Here is a 17,984-nt window from a genome sequence, read left to right on the forward strand (position 1 = left end):
ATAACATATTAAAAATTACAATTTTTTATTAGAGTAAAATCTTTGGCGAGTGTGCATCGTTAAAAATTTATATTATGTATAAAAGTGTCATTTGATAAATATTAAAAACAAACTGTCTTATGACGGTTTTTATATCCACGATATTCTTTTCAATTTTCTTCGCGTGTATCGATGAATATACGTTTACCAAGCCAATCTATCTATAAATATTTTCTAACTAAAAACAGAAGAATCGATACGTCGATGGTTGGTAAGTTGATGAAGAATTTTACCCGGTGCGTGGCCCAGTGGCAACGGTCCAAAGGATCGTAAAGAGATCATGGAAAACCCAGTCCGTCGCTAGCAAGTTTTTGCACATATACTCTCCATCCCTTTTTTGCTCGGTGGTGCGTGATAGCACCCAGAGGGACAACGGAGAGGCTGCAAGAGGAAAAAAGAGAAATATAGCTACAGAGGGAATCGTGCTTCGCGAGAACGGTTCGCCTGTTAAGTAATCATCTCTGTTTGTCTTTGCTTTACCTCACATATGTGTCCTACCCCATTGTCTTTATATTCTCGTATTTATATTAAAACGTATGTATTTGTATATGTATATATATATATATATGTATGTATGTATATATCGGATTATCATGCGCCGTCGGGCATCGAATCAACATAGGTAGATATCTTTTTTTTTAACTCTCTTGCTTTTACGCATAATATTCTAACGCAATGACACTCGAATTTATCAGACAAAAAGAAGAGAAAAAGAAAAGATTGAGAAATAAAATTACATTTATAATTTAAAGTAGTAAGATCTTTGCTATAGCAAAAGCTATAAATTCGCTTTTATGGTTAATAGTATAATCTTTTGTACGAACTATACATTGAGTCAAAAGTTCCTAAATAATTGTTGAAAATCAATTATTCTTTTTCGAGACTGTTTAAGTATGCAGTTAGGATTAATAATTTTACTATCTGGAAAAAAGGACAGCCTAAAAAATTTCGAAAAAGAGTAATTAATTTGTATAATCTCCTAGGAACTTTTGAACCTCGCTATATAATTTCGATCGATGAAAATGATCGTCACAACTCAAATAGTCACCGAAGGTTGAGAAAGCGAGGCATATTACGAGGTCTCTATACAACCAACTTCGATTTCTACTTCGAAGCGTGATAAAGGAAATCGTTTACGGTGAATCTTAACACGGATTGACGCCAATCATGCGCCAATTAAGGTTCGTTTTCTCCATCTTATTAGGTTCAATGACTCTTTCGAATCATTTGCTTTCTCCGAGAAAAAAAAATTATTACCCTTCTATTATTTTCCTGACGAATGATGCTCTCATCTTTTCAGATCGAAATTTATCGGTAAAAGAAGGTACCGAGAATAGAAAAATTGGTAGATAACTCGTCTATGGAGAAAAAGAGATAGTACTAGTTTCGATCCACGACATTTGTCTACTTCTATCCGTGAAACCATTTGTTACCTGTCATGCGAACCATACTCCAACAACTCTCCTGATAATTCTCTCTCTCTCTCTCTCTCTCTCTCTCTCTCTCTCTCTCTCTCTTTCTCTCTCGCTTCATGATATATTTCATAAAGACTATCCTCCGTCATAGTATCTAAAATGCTTCGTTCATGTCGAAAATCGATGTTTGCTCTATCGAAAATAAATCCGTCCGGAAGAAAATATCTTCGAAAAAGAGCTGGATATTCGAATTCGAAAATTGCAATCATGTCACGTAGGAAACGTCGAGGGCAGACCTTTGGTCTTTTCAACGATTGCTTTTTCAACCGACAAATTTTCTCCCCCCCTGTATGATTCGTCCCACCTTTCATTCCTTCTTTCTTTATTTTCTTCTTTTTATCTTATTTTCAAAGATGAGATGCCACTCCTTACTCATTGTCAGAAGAAGGGTCTTCAGGTTCTATAAGTGAAAAATTTTTAATTGTCCTTTGCTTTACTCTGCTCTGCTGTATACAAGAAACTTTTTCTTTCTTTATTGATAAATCCTGAAATCTAAATGATTTTGACTAATGTCCCTTAAGAATTACAATTAAGATTAACAAGGAGAAGGAAAACTACGGTCATTTGCGAGCTAATTGATGAGTGGAATTATTTATTGTAAGATTTACATATTATATTATCTGTAGTCTCCTATAAAATTGGAAATAGCATTTGGGCGAATAAAATGCATCGAATCAATTTATTTATTTTATATTATTTGAGAATAAATAATAATAAAATATCAGGATTTTATAAAATCAATTAATTATACAATATGTGCTGCCATAATTTTAATGAAAACCGAATGAATAAATAAATAAATGAATAAATGAAACACCCTGTGTACATTATCGTAACTTTTATTCTCATTATTATTATTATTATTATTATTATATACTTTATTATCATATATACTAATACGCGATTTTTCGTGTAGATAAATGATGAAATAATTAGATAAAAAAAAAGAAAGCATTTGGATATTTTCCCTTCTAATAATTTTTTATCGCGGACGAGAAAACTTCTTGCCGTAGAATTTCTATGAAAGTAAATTAGAAAAATTTGTTGGATCGTTGCCAAGTCCTTTGAGTAAGCTTCGTCTTCAAGAGGCGGATTTTAGGATGATCTGATGTGCGCGAGTGGAATCAAAATCGAAAGAGATGCAAGAGACTCGTGGCGGACCACATTTTGGAATAATTTAATTAGCAAGCGTACGAAGTGAAGTGCCAGGTCTTATCCCGTGGGTTTAATAGCGAGCTCTTGGCCGTGTCTAACTTGGATACACCAGGGACTTCGTGCTCTTTTCCCCTTCCATTCCATTTTCGGCCCTTCTACTTCCACCCCTTCCACATTGTATCTATTGTATACCGCGAGCTTGCAAGCTCCGTTGAAAATGCAGGGCCCGACGCAACCAAAGCGAAATCGTGCAAACGACGGAAACACCCTCCGTTCTCACGACCTTTATCACGGAGGATGCCGTTTGATACGTTAATTATGCATTGGATCCTCTGAATACGGGGCCGTGTCGAAAGGATTAAACGTTTAGCACGTCTACTCGTTGAAATACGGTGGTTAAACTCGAAATTGAGAGGAATGCCCGCTTTTCTCTACCAGTTTACCAGAAGTTAAGAGATTTCATTCAATCGATATCAAATGTATTTAAAATATTTACGAAATAATAAAAAAAAGAAAAAAATTGAGAAGAAAAGTTGACTTCTCGACTTTTTTATCAATCCGAAGCGTGTAAACAGTACATTTTTTTTAGTGTAGAAAAAAAAAAGAGAGAAGAAACATGTAATTTATCGTTTCTTGATCACGACGAGTAGAGAATTGAAAATGGTTTGAGTAGATGATGGTGGTGTGTCAAAGAATACTCAGAAAGGAAAACTTTTAATTAAAAAGTAAGCATCGGAGTTGAAAAGAAAGAGAGAGAAAGAAAGAAAGAGAGAGAGAGAGAGAGAGAGAGAGAGAGAGAGTGCGCATGGTGAGTTTCGAGCAATTTGTGGCGATATAAAAGTTCCTCCTTGGTCCTCTCAGAATTGGCAATAGAAACGACGGGGTGTTCTTTTTCTCTACGAGTTGCAACCCCTCGTATCCGTCTTCGTCTTCGTAGTAGTTCGTGGTAACGGGAAACCTAAAAAAGGCGACTGTCGACATTAAGATCCCATTTAGAACGATATATTCGTGCTCTTAAATTTATGATAAGAAAAAAAAGAAAAAGAAATCAAATTCTCTTTGAACTCGACCAATTATTTTCCATTGTGAAAGTTGTTGTTGTTGTTGGTTTATTAAAATAAATAAAAACATCGATGAGAAGACCCTTCTCAGAGTTTGATTGGAGACTTCGATACGATTGAAACTTCGTAATTTTTTGTCTTCCTCGAATTTACAAGAAAAACCTGGTTATTACATTAGCTTTCCCAAAGTGAAAAGATATAATGCTTTGAAAGAAAGCGTAAGAAAGTTAAGTCGATTTTATTATATTATTTCTATTATGTATATAGAATAAGAGAAAGGGAATAAAGAATCGCAATACAAAAAAGTATCACGCTGATATAGAAATGAAAGACTAATTGATGATATGAAATTACACTGTAAAAATTAGTTTAACGAAAATGCGTAATACATTTTGTTAATATTAGCTTGTATCAAGCACCTCGTTAAAATTATGAATTTTATACTTCTTCTCTTTTATAACTGTCAATATTATAATTATTAGAGAAATGGTTTTTATTTATTTATTATTGTAAAATTAAATTAGATTAATAAAAATAATAACGAATATATAGAGTGAAACAGAAATAGAGATAGAGACAGAGAGAGAGAGAGAGAAAGAGAAAGAAAGAAAGAGTAAGTAAGAGTGAGTAAGAGAGAAAGAGAAAGAGAAAGAGAGAGAGAGAGAGAGAGAGAGAGAGAAGTCGGAAAAAGGGGGAAAGAGGAGGCGTAACCGCGAAACATAGGCATGCACGATGCCCTCGTCACGTTTAGTTGCCATCAGCCACTTCTGATCTCTGAATGCTCAGTGCCTAATTAAACCGCACTACCAGCTATCCCTTGGTCACTGAGAATCGTTTCGCGAAGGGTAGGAAAGCAATAAAGGGCAGTAGAACCGATCGAAAAGAGTACGGAGGGGTCGTCTCTTCGAATCAATGCAAAAGCCTACAGAAGATCATCCTTTTCTCGATCCTATTTCCATCATGCTCGTTATTATGAATATTAAAAGAAGCCATGAAGCTTTCTTTATATTACGAGTCAGTATATAGATTGATTCTAAATTAAGAACTAGTTGAATATTTCATTTGTTAGAAATAATAGAGAAAAAATTTATTATGAAAATTTTCTTGATTTCATAAGTTACATATCTTAAGAGTAGGAAATAAAATATCCTACTTTTGGTTAAATTGAAAGATTAAAGATTTTTAGTTTTTCTTATAGAACATTAGATATTTTATTCGATTATCTTGAAAAAATTATTAAACAAGTAGAGTCTAATTTATTATTTATTAAGCAAGTTATTAAGTAAGTGTATATATAATTATTTACTTTAGAATTAACGAGATATTAGCGTATATAATTATATGACCAACAATATATATTTTCAAATGTAAACAATCTTAAAAGGCTATGAAAAAATGAAAAACATACAATAAAAAGATCTTATAATAAGTTTGTTGATATTTTTCTAATGCTATTCATCGAAAAATTTGTAATTTAAAATTAATTAATAACAACAAGAATAATAGCTTACTTAATTCAATAAATTTTTAAAATATCCACCATTATCTTACATGCACAATCGATATCTTATAAACATACTTCTTTGTGCAATTTGTAACATTTCAAGTGTTATTTAACATGTTGCCGCAAATGACGGCTAGAGCCGTTCGATTTTTGGCAATATGTAGGCAAATGACGGCTATAACTGTTTTGCACATGACAATTGACGCTCAATTTCATATAACAGTCATAAATAATTGAAAAAAATGTGTTTCTGAGCACGATCGTCAAATTAAAAGTATGCGGCAACATGTTAAGTAACAACGTTTGTAATTTCCGCTTATAATTCTTTTAACTTTCTAAACATTGTTTGATATATTTTTATATTTTATAAATTCTCATACAAAAAATTTAAAGGTGTTAGATCTAAATAATCTAGGTTGCCATCTAATAGGTTTCCTTGGTTAGCAATGGAACCATTACATAATGATTCCCAATAGTTTCACGGTATTTAGTATTACTGTGACATTTACATACGTAGCATACTTCACATGTTAATATTTATTTCATTGATTATTGACTTTAAATCTATATTTATTTAATATTTTTTTAAAGATAATTGATAAAGATAGATAATTAATTAAAAGAAATATAGAGTATTCCATAAGAAAAACTAAAAATTATTGAATTTTTGGTTTAACCAAAAGTTGCACGTTTTATTTAATAAAAAGTTAGACATTTTATTGACATATTTGATATAATTTTGATATTATGAAACTTTTATTAACATATTCTCGTTTTTATTATTCTTAAAACTAAATATACCGGCTATTTTAATATACATTTCTACCAAAACCAATCAGAATGACTGGTATAAAAAAAAATCCTTATTGAGGCTTTCAGTTTTTATTCACATTTAAAACATGATGAAAAAGTTGATTAATATCGATTTTAATAGATAAATGGATTCATAGACATTATCAAGAAACAAAACGCTCAATTGTTTACAATTTGTCCATCACAATTTTTACATATGTAGATTTTGCTGTGTGTATACTTTCTGCATACACTTTTTTTGCATGTATTGCAAATTTTTGTAGTCCTAATGTTGTTGCAATATCCTATTTGATACCATTTGCGTACAGGAACCGTGCCACTTGTAATTGGTATATTGGCTTCGTGTGATTTTTGTCTTGAAGTCTGATATTCTGAAGCAAACTCTTATGCTAATCGAAACAAAAAGTCTTTACGTGTGATATTTTCTCCTGTTGTATTTTTGTACAATATCCAGCAATTTATTCCGGCTAAATCTAAAATATTGAAAAAGACTTAAAGTGGCCACCTTCTGGAACTTGATTTCACGGTATATTTTCGTGCTATTTGATCAGTGACATCGACGCCAAATTTAATTCTATTATAAAACGATACAGTTTCAGGTAATTTCTTAGCAGTTTTATTAATCGTGACGTGTTTATGCTTCGTATTATAGTATAAGTACTTTTTTATTTGATTTGCTCTTGTAAACGGTAAGTGTGCATCCATTGGATTAATATAACGACGTTGAGAAACAAGCCATGCCATCTTTTTTCAGTTTGCAGGTTTTCGGCAGTTTCTTCTTGTTTGCGCGTATTGTTCGAAGCAACGAAGTATTTTTAGATCTTAATTTTAACACCAAAGAAAAATTTGTAAAAAAATTATCGGTTGTCACAGTTCGACCCGTCATGATATACGGCTCAAGAAGTTTCATTACAACAAATTCGCTTAGGGGGGTTGATGCATCCCGAGTCTTGTTTTTTCCTAAATACGGAAACCCAATTATCACATATTTTGTCTGTGCATCAGACGCCAGCCAGAATTTTATGCCAAATTTATGGGATTTGTTTAGCATATACTTAGTAAATCTGCATTTAGCTTTCGTTGGAAAGAGTTGCTCATCCACGGTAATATAAACTCCCAGTTTGAAGCAATCTTAACTGTTTTCAATAAATTTGTCCCAAACTGCTGAGACTAAAGCGAATTTGTCTGTTTGCAAACGTCGACTTCTCTGATTTCTTTTGTCAAAACGAATATATCGCAGAATCTTAGTAAAATTGCCATATGTAATGCATTGGTCTCATGATTCTCCAGAAATCATATTTCTGTGTCGATAAAACATTGTAGTACCCATCAATTATTATAGCTTCTCTAATGTCTTTTTTACAGAATTTCTTCATAGAAACGTGCACCAGTCATTTTGACTGGTACTGGTATAAGTGTCAATAACAAAAAATATATTTGTTACTATTATATATAATGTATTATTAAGTTCATAAAATGTATTCTCTACTTATAGCTACAAAAGTCACAACATCATTTCGGAAAGCAAATGTTACATGCAGTAGGAATTTTGAATTTAAATTGCATGACCAGTCAAAATGACTGGTCTGGTAAATTTAATGTTAACAAAAGAGATAATCAACTGGTCTTTTATTTAAAATTAACCCTGTACATATATACAGCATTTCATCTAACTCGAGCACTTGAAATTTTTTTTTTTCTGATAGAAATGAATTTCAAAGGAAAACATTTTTTTAATCAAAAGCGAGAAATATTCTTATCGACACAAATTTTTGTTCAGAGATTTCAAGATTATCGGTAATTTTTTAAACGAGTTGACATATTATTATTAACACAATATTGTACCTTACAAAACGATGTATTTAACAATATGAATTTGTTAACCTTTCAGACGACCTTGAATAAGAAAAAATTACATTTGATAAAAATCGAAAAAATCTAAAATTTAATTATTTTGTTACAGAACATTTATTTAAAAAGGCGAACGAATGATTTAAATTATTTTCAATATTATTATATCATTCATTAAAGTACAATATTACGTGCAGTATAACGGTACAAAGAAATAATTCATTAACCGTAATGAAAAATAAATTGATAGGAATTATTGTTAGTCGAAACATTCCGTGGATACAATATAGAAAGAAATCTTATTTGATTTAGATGTTATCGCAAACTAATGTGAAATCGAAGTATCGAACTAAACCTACAATGTATAATAACGTTAAGTGTGTATATATATATATAAGTATATACACACGCACCCGCGTGCGCGCGCACACACACTCACACACACACACACACATACGCACACACATATACACGCGCGCGCATGCACACATATACGTATATACTCTAATCTAATTTCTATGACTTACCGAGCTACATCTATTTGTTCGATCTTTCGTTCTTTCGTTCTATTTCTCAAGGCAGTGTACTTACTATAAAGAAACGTGTACTTTTTTCATCCGTCTCAACGAACGACGATTATAGTTCAATAAAAGGGTACACGATTCCTTTTCCCTTTTCCCCGTTCTTTACAAAAGAAAAAATAACGTATATGGGGGTAATGGCAATATCAAGAGACGAATTGCTGAGAATTCGATCGATGATGCATGTTCAGACGTCCGAAGAGGACGTCTGAAAAGGATCAAAGAAAGAATTTATATCATCAATAAATTCTTTCGAAATAAATTCGCGATCATTTCATTAGCGATCTTCTTTTTAATCCCCTCCCTCCCACCTCACTCTCTTCGTATCACATCCTGGATAAACAAATTCTGTCTGACAATTTTATATCGTCATGCTAACTCCAAACAGGCTCATATATTATTATAGAAATATATATTATAATAGATCATCATTTTTATTTGGATCTTTTCGACAAGGTTTTGACGTTAATAATTCTGATCGATTCCTTAAATCATCGAAAGGAAGCAATATCGATGCTTTCGTGAGAAAGGTCGATCGATTGGGAGGAACGTGACCGGTAAGTTCGATATCGTCGAAGGTAGAAAAGAAAGGTAGGAGAGAAAGAATTTATATCGACGATAAATTCCTTTTCGCTTTCATTAGTGGCCTTGTCGGACGTATACGTGTAAGGTGTATGTATGTTTGTATATACAGGATGTTTCACCTAACTCATCTCGAGTATTTACTTGAAGTATCATCAATTAGTTTTGATGATACGACAAAATATCGAGAAATTGTTCGATCGAAACGAGGATGGTTATTCTTAATTTATTTTTCAAAAAAAATTTTTTGCATCTAAACGTCTAAATTTTATATTTTATTCGCTTCCTCCGAAAATCTTGTTCAAGATAATTTAAAAGTAAACAAATTTGTATCGTCAAATTCGTTCTTTTGTAAACTTTTGATATTTCAATAATAAAAACATGACGATTTATTTGCAAAAGAAAAAAAAAAAGATATCGAGGACAATAAAATCTCGAAAAAAACGAATTTTTACCTTGAACGAAATTTTATCCTAATATTATCCGTGATATTGACCACTTCGGATCAAATGATTTCCTTCTTTTTTATACTTTTTTCTTACCCAAGGGTCATTTTGGAAAAAATCCAATGTTTAAGTGAAACACCCTGTATGTAATATGTACACGCTGCTACCTGTCGTTAGGGTTCACAGAAAGAGAGGATACAGGACGGAAGAGAAAGATTTAGCACAACGTCCTACGTCCTTTTTCTTCGTTGTCGAACGTGCGAGTGCGTGATCACGACGATATCGTCGATCGAGCTTAATTAAAGGGGATCAAATCCTTCCTTACCCCTTCGCCGCTCTTTACACGACCCTGTTAACCCTTTGCAAGACCGATGAGAGAACTGCTCCAGGACCGAGAGTGTCGTCTCTTCTCACGTTACGAAAGCTATATTTATGTTAAGCTCGACGATTTACGATCAACTAACTTCTGTGATTATTAAACTTTGATATATAACACGTTGGATTCGCAACAATTTTCATTGATGTCATTTATGATACTCCGAAACTTTCTATGTGAACTGAGACGAATAAAATGATAATTTATCAGATAAGATCAAGGAGATTGGATTTCCTTAGTAGGGAAAACATATATTATGTGCCTTGTGTTGGATTCTTCAGTGAAAGTTATAAAAAGCTTATGAAAGTAGGTTACAACGTAATATTGACATTCGGTGGAATACAAAGGTAGCATGGGGTGGCTTTCTAATAACTTTGAACGACTACGCAATCTTCATGGGATAAAAAGAAGAGAAAAAAATCGAATGATTTTTGACGAAATCATCCGTAAAGAGCACGTGTTTGTTTACACGATAATGTTAAAAGGAAAGGGAGTTTGTAAAATCTTTTACACCTAAATGATCGTATATCTTCTTGCGATAAATCACAGATCACTGTTATGAACACTCGAGCTTCGTATATCCACTTACTTATATATGTATGTATGTATGTATGTATGTACATACATAAACACATACATACATACATACATACATACATACATACATACATATATATATATATATATATATATATATATATATATATATATATACACGAGAAAGATTGTAATCAAAGAAATCGAGAAGAGATTCTCCTTATGGATTTATCCCACGTTGATCCGAATCTCTTATCTATTGATTTATTAACGACTCCTAACTCCTAATTAAATCTAGATATCCTGTTTCATATGTTGTCTTTCCGTGACACAGGTATCAAGTTAGGCATCTGAAATTTCTACAGAACGTGAAAGTTCCTTAAGAGAGGTAAGTCTTTTTAGACGTTTGTAATTTATGCTTGACAAAATCAAAAATGATACAATCTCGTCTATCAGTATTTACATGAAACGATTTTCGATTGTCGCATGACAAAGAAGCTATCGAGAATTGTCTCTCTCTCTCTCTCTCTCTCTCTCTCTCTCTCTCTCTCTCTCTCTCTCTCTCTCTCTCTCTCTCACCATTCCGGCCACAAATTGAAACTCGACGGATATAGAAAACGCTGCGTCCGCAGGTTGGATTCCGGTCCAACCGTCCGTAGTACACACGTTCAAATTTATTCCAAGTCACGAGCAGCACGTGATATCGAACGATCGAGAGCGTCTAACCTCTTTATCTTTCACGCTCGTTCGTTCCTTTTCATCTTTTATTTATCTTCTTATCTCTCACTTTCTTTTCTTCTCATGTCTTTCTTAATATCTTTCGGTACCGAGATTTCCTTGTCCGAACGAATGAATTTAATAATCCCCTAAATGGGAGAGCGCGGCTCGTCCTCAGCGCTAACTTCAATTCGTGCTTTAAATATGCAATGAACGATTTCTGAATACTAAATCCTCGATGAACTCGAAGCAAACCCTATGAATACATCTTCTTCCCCCTTTTGTTTCTTCTTTCTTCTCCCTGACTACTCTTTTCCATTCAATTTTCGAAATGTATCTGAAGAACGAGAAAGAAAAACGGTAGAAGACATATTATTTCGAAAATTAATCGTCGAAAATGAAAGCCAACCTCGCAATTAGTTTCTCGCGAACGTATTATTAGGAGTAGGTACGCGTTAATTATAAAACATTGTTGTTATTATCTTAAAGGAATAAGAACATCGATGTTCATTTTCCAGTGGGACGTCGTCAACGACGTTGAGTGGGCGAGGCAGAGGATAGAACAATGACGAGGCGTATCCTCGAGGAAGGAAAGTTCTCTTTCGAATCAATTATTTCGTTGAAGATCTTTTTGCGATGTGTAACGGACACAGGGACACGTTTTCTTCTTAATATATATATATATTAAGAAATATATATATACATATATATATATATATATTTATATATATTAAGAAGGGAACTTTTATATACAATGAGTGTAAAAAGTATTTGTACAGCAGTGGATTTGTACAAAAACTTTGTAGAATTTTGTGTATTAAAAAAAATGTCTACAAAAAAAAATATATATATATTCTTAGAATTATTTATTTATATTTATTATGAAAATATTAACAAATTTTCAAAAATTATCAGAGAATGTACGCGTAATAAGTATTCGTACATTTCTACATTTATAACAAAAACTATATGTTTTAATATATAAACGTAACAACAAAACTATTTATTTGCAATTTTAATACCCATTGGGATTCCCTTTAGATTGTATAATCGCTTTAAGCTTTTGTAGCATCGAATTTATTACATTTCCGGTTTTAGTACTAGAAATTGTATTCCACTCTTCTAAGAATGGATTTTTTAAATCTTTCTTTAAAGAAATGTGTTGATCACGAATTTTTTCTTCGAGATAATCCCATAAGTGTTCTATAACATTCAAGTCTGGAGACTGTGGAAAGATTTTTAATTGAATTGATACATAATACAGGATCCACTGTCGCATTTACATTATAAACATTGTGCTTTGGATTATTATTTTGCAAAAACATATAAAGCTTAAAAATGTTATTTTAAAATATCAATATACAATTTATGGTCCATAATACCATCAATAAAATGGAGAGATCCAATCCCGTTTGCATTTATGTAGCCCCAAACTATGATCGAACCTCTTCCATACCTTACAGATACCTGTAAGATACCTGTTTTCCTCATAAGATACCTCACAGATACGTGTTATTCTCATATTCGATATTTTCTTTCTCTATATATGAATTGTACATCGTCCATTCGATTAAAAAATGTTAAATTTACTTTATTCAGTAAATACAATACAATTCCAGTACTCTATAGGAACATTGACATACTCTTTCGCAAATTCTAATCGGATTCATTTACGAAATATTTTCTATGGTCTACTCTGCCATAGTATCCTGCAGTTCTTAAAAAATTACGCATTGTATTACTACACACATTATTATTAAGATTATTTTTAAGTTCAGCAACGATGTTTACTGCACTTATCTTTGAATTTTGTTTTATTTTTCGAATTATCCATCGGTGTACTCATTTATTTTTCGTTTCGTGCATTATTTTTTAAACTTTTTCGGTCTCCATATCTGTCAATGATTCCATGAATCATGGACCGTGGTCTATTTACAATTTTAGAAATTTCACTCAATATTTTTCACTTATATAAATTTATAATAATTTTCCATTTTTCGTCGGTAGTTTTCTTGCCTTTTCATCCCATTTTACGATTATTACTGTTGACTACATATAAATTTATAATATTATCTGTATTGACAACGTCTCCAGATATACTGATCCTAGATATATTGATGTAAAAGGTATTTATTCTATGTACAATGTCACGAATCAAGAACTGTACGAATACTTATTACACATATATTTTCTGCCAATTTCTGAAAATTTGTTAATATTTTCATAACGAATATAATTAAATAATTATTTTTTAATAACATTCGTTTTAGAGATTTCTAAGAATATGTATATATATTTTTTGTGAACATATTTTTGTAAGTTCTACAAAAGTTTTGTTCAAATTGACTGCTGTACAAATACATTTTACACTCGCTGTATACTTTCTAAAGAGAGCTTGTAAAAAAGCAATAAGTTGTTCTTTATTGTTATTTAAGTTCGTTCACGTTCAAACACGTGGTTGCACGTAACTATATACACACTCACACACATATATTGTTATATTATATACATATATAACTTATATAAATTGAAAATAAGGAAAAAAGAAAAAAGAGCGGAGAAAGAATTGCTTCTTTTTGAAAAGAAAAAACGATTTATCGAACTTACCTAATGATGTGCTGATTGGTCGACTGCAGCAGTATCGTAGTGTACTTGGTGATCAGCATCTTTTCAGAGAGTCATCCGAAAATAAAGATGCTCTTCTCGTCGTCTACTATTCTTCTATTCTTACGAACAGACACACAGACGGATGTACACAGACATATACTCTTTTAGTACTGTTAATGCGAGAAACTAGCTTTGTAAAGAGAGCGAGATGAGAATGAGAGAAAGAGAAAGAACGAACGTGTGTCCGCTCTTGGTCTCTCTTTCTCTTTTTCTCGCTCTCTCTTTCTCTTTCTCTTTCTCTCTCCCTCTCTCTCTCTCTCTCTCTCTCTCTCTCTTTATCTCTCTTTAGCCGCACACTTGACTTCGTATAAATTCGAGCCCAATGTGACTCGTCCTGTAAAAATCAAGCAAAAGACGCGGAATAGCGGCAATAGTAGTCACTAGAGGGAACAGCCACGCGTGTAGATGCTGCGAAAATTCTTACGGCTAAATTTAGAGCTCATATCTCGCCGTGAGCGGCAAAGAGCGTTTCTCGTGCATATAAAAGCCTTCGCGGGTCTACCAGCGCCACTTTGACTTCATTTCTGTCCTTTTCTTCCTTTTTCTCCTCCTCTTCCTCCTCTTCTTTCTCTTCTTCTTCTTCTTCTTCTTCCTCTTCTTCTTCTTCTGCTCCTCTCAGCAAATGACAACGTTTCTTATGGTTCTTCGAGAATACGATGAACGGCATCGTCTTCTACGGGAAGAGACGAAAGACGTCTTCCTCCTCCTACTCCGCCTCCTCTTCTTCTGCCTCTTATTTTCCTCTTCTCTTTCAACTCTCAGAAAGTCTAATGTCTTGCCTCTCAATCTTCTTGACGTTGGTCAGGGAGTGTCATCGGCTTTCGAACTTTCGAACGATCAAAGGAATCGATGTTGGATGTGTTTATTTACGAGCTTTTGCCACGACGAAAATCCTTCTCAACTTAATCTTCTCCATAGCTTTTACTACCTACGCCGACGACGATGCTACTGTCCGATACACGAAGAACGGTGCTGCTGTTAAGCTGGTGTATTTTGCTTGTTTACGGGTATTTTGCTTTGTGTATATGTTTGCGCGTACGTGCGTGAATGTTGAGAGACGTGACCCAAACTCTCATCCATGATCGCTTCTTGCACGATAGGTTCGTCCTTCTGTTACGCAAGACTTTAAAAAAAGAAATATCTTTCGATATGTAGGTGTATATGCGCGTAAACTTCGCATAGTAAATTTAACAAAATAAATATAAACTGAATATCGGATTAGAATAAATAATTATATAACGATATGAAATGAATGAATGGATAAAAATATTATATGAAGAGTCGATTAATTCATAATTCTTTAAACTCGTTCCTTTAATCTTCTCTATAATATCATTCTGTAATATATTTCTAATCATTACATAAATATCAACTATTTATATTCCTGTTCGTAAACTTTCCCTTACTTTTCATTAATCCAGAAGGCTTTTGCGAATCGAGCATAAATCAACGAATATACGAAAGCCTCGTCGCGCTTTCCATGATCTTTCGATACGACCCACGCGTAATCTCGATTTCGTGCGATACGATTCTAATCCTTAGGACTCAGTGCAGATTAATACTGAATAGATCGACCACGAGGTGTGGGCAGATATTATAATTAACGAAGCACGTGGGGTACCAGTCTGTTGCGCCCGTTACACGACCGTTTTAATATTTTACGTCAGCGTTAATAAGCGCAAGTAATTCGAGTAGGAAGGGAACGTGTACGTACGTACATACATAAATATATATATATGAATATACATGGCTATACAACGCGCGATACGAGTTCGTTCAAGAGAAGAGATTTATATGATCGACGTAGTTCGATCGTAAAACAAATACATACGGAACGGCTTTATGGATCGCGACGAAATACGATCGTAAAAAAATTAAAACGAACTTCGAACGTGAATATTTTTAATGAATTGTACTTAAGTATGAGAGAAAATTTATTTAAAAGAAAAGAAAGATAAAGTAATGTAAAATTATAAAACGATCGATCCAATAATTTCTATTATGAAAATATATATATAAACACACACACACACACACACACACATACATATAGTATTTATCAACAAATTGTTAATTGGAAACTGATTGTATATTGAATATGACAAATGTTTCCTTTACTATAGAAAATTCGAATTGACGATACGTTCATGATAATTGATGAGGCGTTCGTTCAAGGATGTGAATAAGTAAACGATCTTATTTTCTCTTTCTATCTACTTTTTCTTTCAGAATACCCTTCGCAACAACTCTCTTTAACAACGTACCAACTTTCGAAGAGAGGACGGCCTCGAGAGGACTCGAAACGGCCCTGCCATTGCATACACCTCGCAAGAAAATCTTTGGACGGCTTGCAACCAAAGAGAGAGATAGACAGAAAGAAAGAAAGAAAGAAAGAAAGAGAGAGAGAGAGAGAGAGAGAGAGAGAGAGAGAGAGTGAGAGAAAGAGAAAAGGACGAGATCTCCTTCAACGATCCAACACAAACCGGTCGCCAAAATCGCGAATCTCAATTTGAGGATACCGTTGTCAATTGAGATGCTTCGAGAGAAAAAGAATGATTTAAATACAAAATATAATAAAAAAAAAAAAAAAGAAAATACTCATTAGTATTTTTCTCTACTATTTCCACTTTATCTTCTATTTTGGATCTTTTACAGTAACAGATTATCTGATTTGAGAAAAAAGAAACGTATGTACGCGTAAAAACGATTAATAAAATTTCCCATAACTACTTCCATTTGCATTCTATCTTAATTGAGAGACTCTCAATTAAAAGTAATTACGAATAAAATCTGCGTCGAAACTTCCTACGATTATTTCTTTTTCTCTTCAATGGAATGGATTCATCTCCTCGTCCGATCAGTGAAAAGGATCTTACTTTCTAGGGCGCGACGAAGCTAAAGGCCGCAATATTCAATCGTATCGAAAGAGAATGTGTGTGTGTGTGTGTGTGTGTGTAAGAAAGAAAGAGAGAGAGAGAGAGAGAGAGAGAGAGAGAGAGAGAGGGAGAGAGAGAAAAGCTCGCTATATTCACGAATCGTTTATCGTTTAGAGGCTTTATTTTCCCGGAGGCGAATAAGCACCCGACCGGCTTTGCTTTACGCGTTTCTACCTCGAATTGATTTCATGCTTGATCGCGCCCGAGTCTGGGTCATCCGTGGTTAACTCTCGAGTGCTTTCGAGTATTCCAAAACGAAATCGGAAAACTCTGTATAGACAATCGATTCATAAAAGAATACTATTCGCTAAAGTACTCTTGTAAATTTATGAAAATCCATAGAATTGAATATATATAAGTAAAATAAAATCAATTAACCAGCGTTAACTGGTTTAATCGATATATTTTAATTCTTGTATATTTCTTATAACTTTTTCTGAATAAAAGATATAAAATAATTAATAATAATACTTTTGACCTTAGACTTTAGTTTTATTAGAAAGTATAGAAATCCATTAATGATCTATTTTTTCCAAACGTTAAATAAACATTTTTAGAAATGTTGGAAATAAAATCTGCAAAATTGACCATCGATCATCTTCACAAACATTTAACATGTTAAATATAAGAGAATCGATTTGTTTCATCTATCCAATAGAGAATAGAAATTTTATAAAAAAAATAAAAAAATAAAAATAAATTCAATTAAATATTCATACTCGTAAAAGGAAACGTACGCACGCGCACACATACACATACACACACGCACACACACACAATCGAATTTTCCGTCCGTCGCCTTTGGCCTTCGGCGTCTTCCTACGAAGAAGACGAAGAAAAGGAGTAAGACCCAAAGAAACGCATTCTTCGTCGCGCATCGAACTGGGAACAATAGGACACTCGCAGTATGGACACTGGCAGCACTCTCTCTTTTCTTCTTCTTCTTCTTCTTCTTCTTTCCCTCGAGAAGAAATTGACGATACTCGCGACGAGTTAGCGACCTTGAGACGTGTCGAGTGACGCGAAATGCATCGAACAATGCATCGGAAAGAAAAATATATTTGTATTTCTAATAATCAAATTTTAGGACTTTTTGTCGCGATTCGGACAAAATACATATGTATATATGTATATGTACATATATATATACGTATATATACACACATACATACATACATGCATGCATATATACATATCATACATATCATACATGCCATTCATACATAAATCATACATATATATAC

The 17,984-nt window shown here is 33.1% G+C and overlaps 1 protein-coding gene across 3 annotated transcripts in view; it reads right to left on the reverse strand.

Annotated features, from left to right (window-relative positions):
- The window catches only part of LOC124429416 (protein sprint), a 153,431-nt gene that overhangs the window by 41,955 nt on the left and 93,492 nt on the right, over nt 1-17,984 (reverse strand). Inside the window, exon 1 of one of the 3 annotated variants that reach the window (XM_046974678.1) lies at nt 13,745-15,694. The exons of the other annotated variants lie outside the window; for them this stretch is intronic. Within the exon in view, the coding sequence (XP_046830634.1) occupies nt 13,745-13,803 (59 nt within the window). The 5' untranslated portion in view covers nt 13,804-15,694. Of the gene's footprint in view, nt 1-13,744; nt 15,695-17,984 lie in introns of those variants that run through there. 3 annotated transcript variants of the gene reach the window in all.

This window comes from Vespa crabro, chromosome 15 (genome assembly GCF_910589235.1).
Source record: "Vespa crabro chromosome 15, iyVesCrab1.2, whole genome shotgun sequence".
NCBI classification, from domain to species: Eukaryota; Metazoa; Arthropoda; class Insecta; order Hymenoptera; family Vespidae; genus Vespa; species Vespa crabro.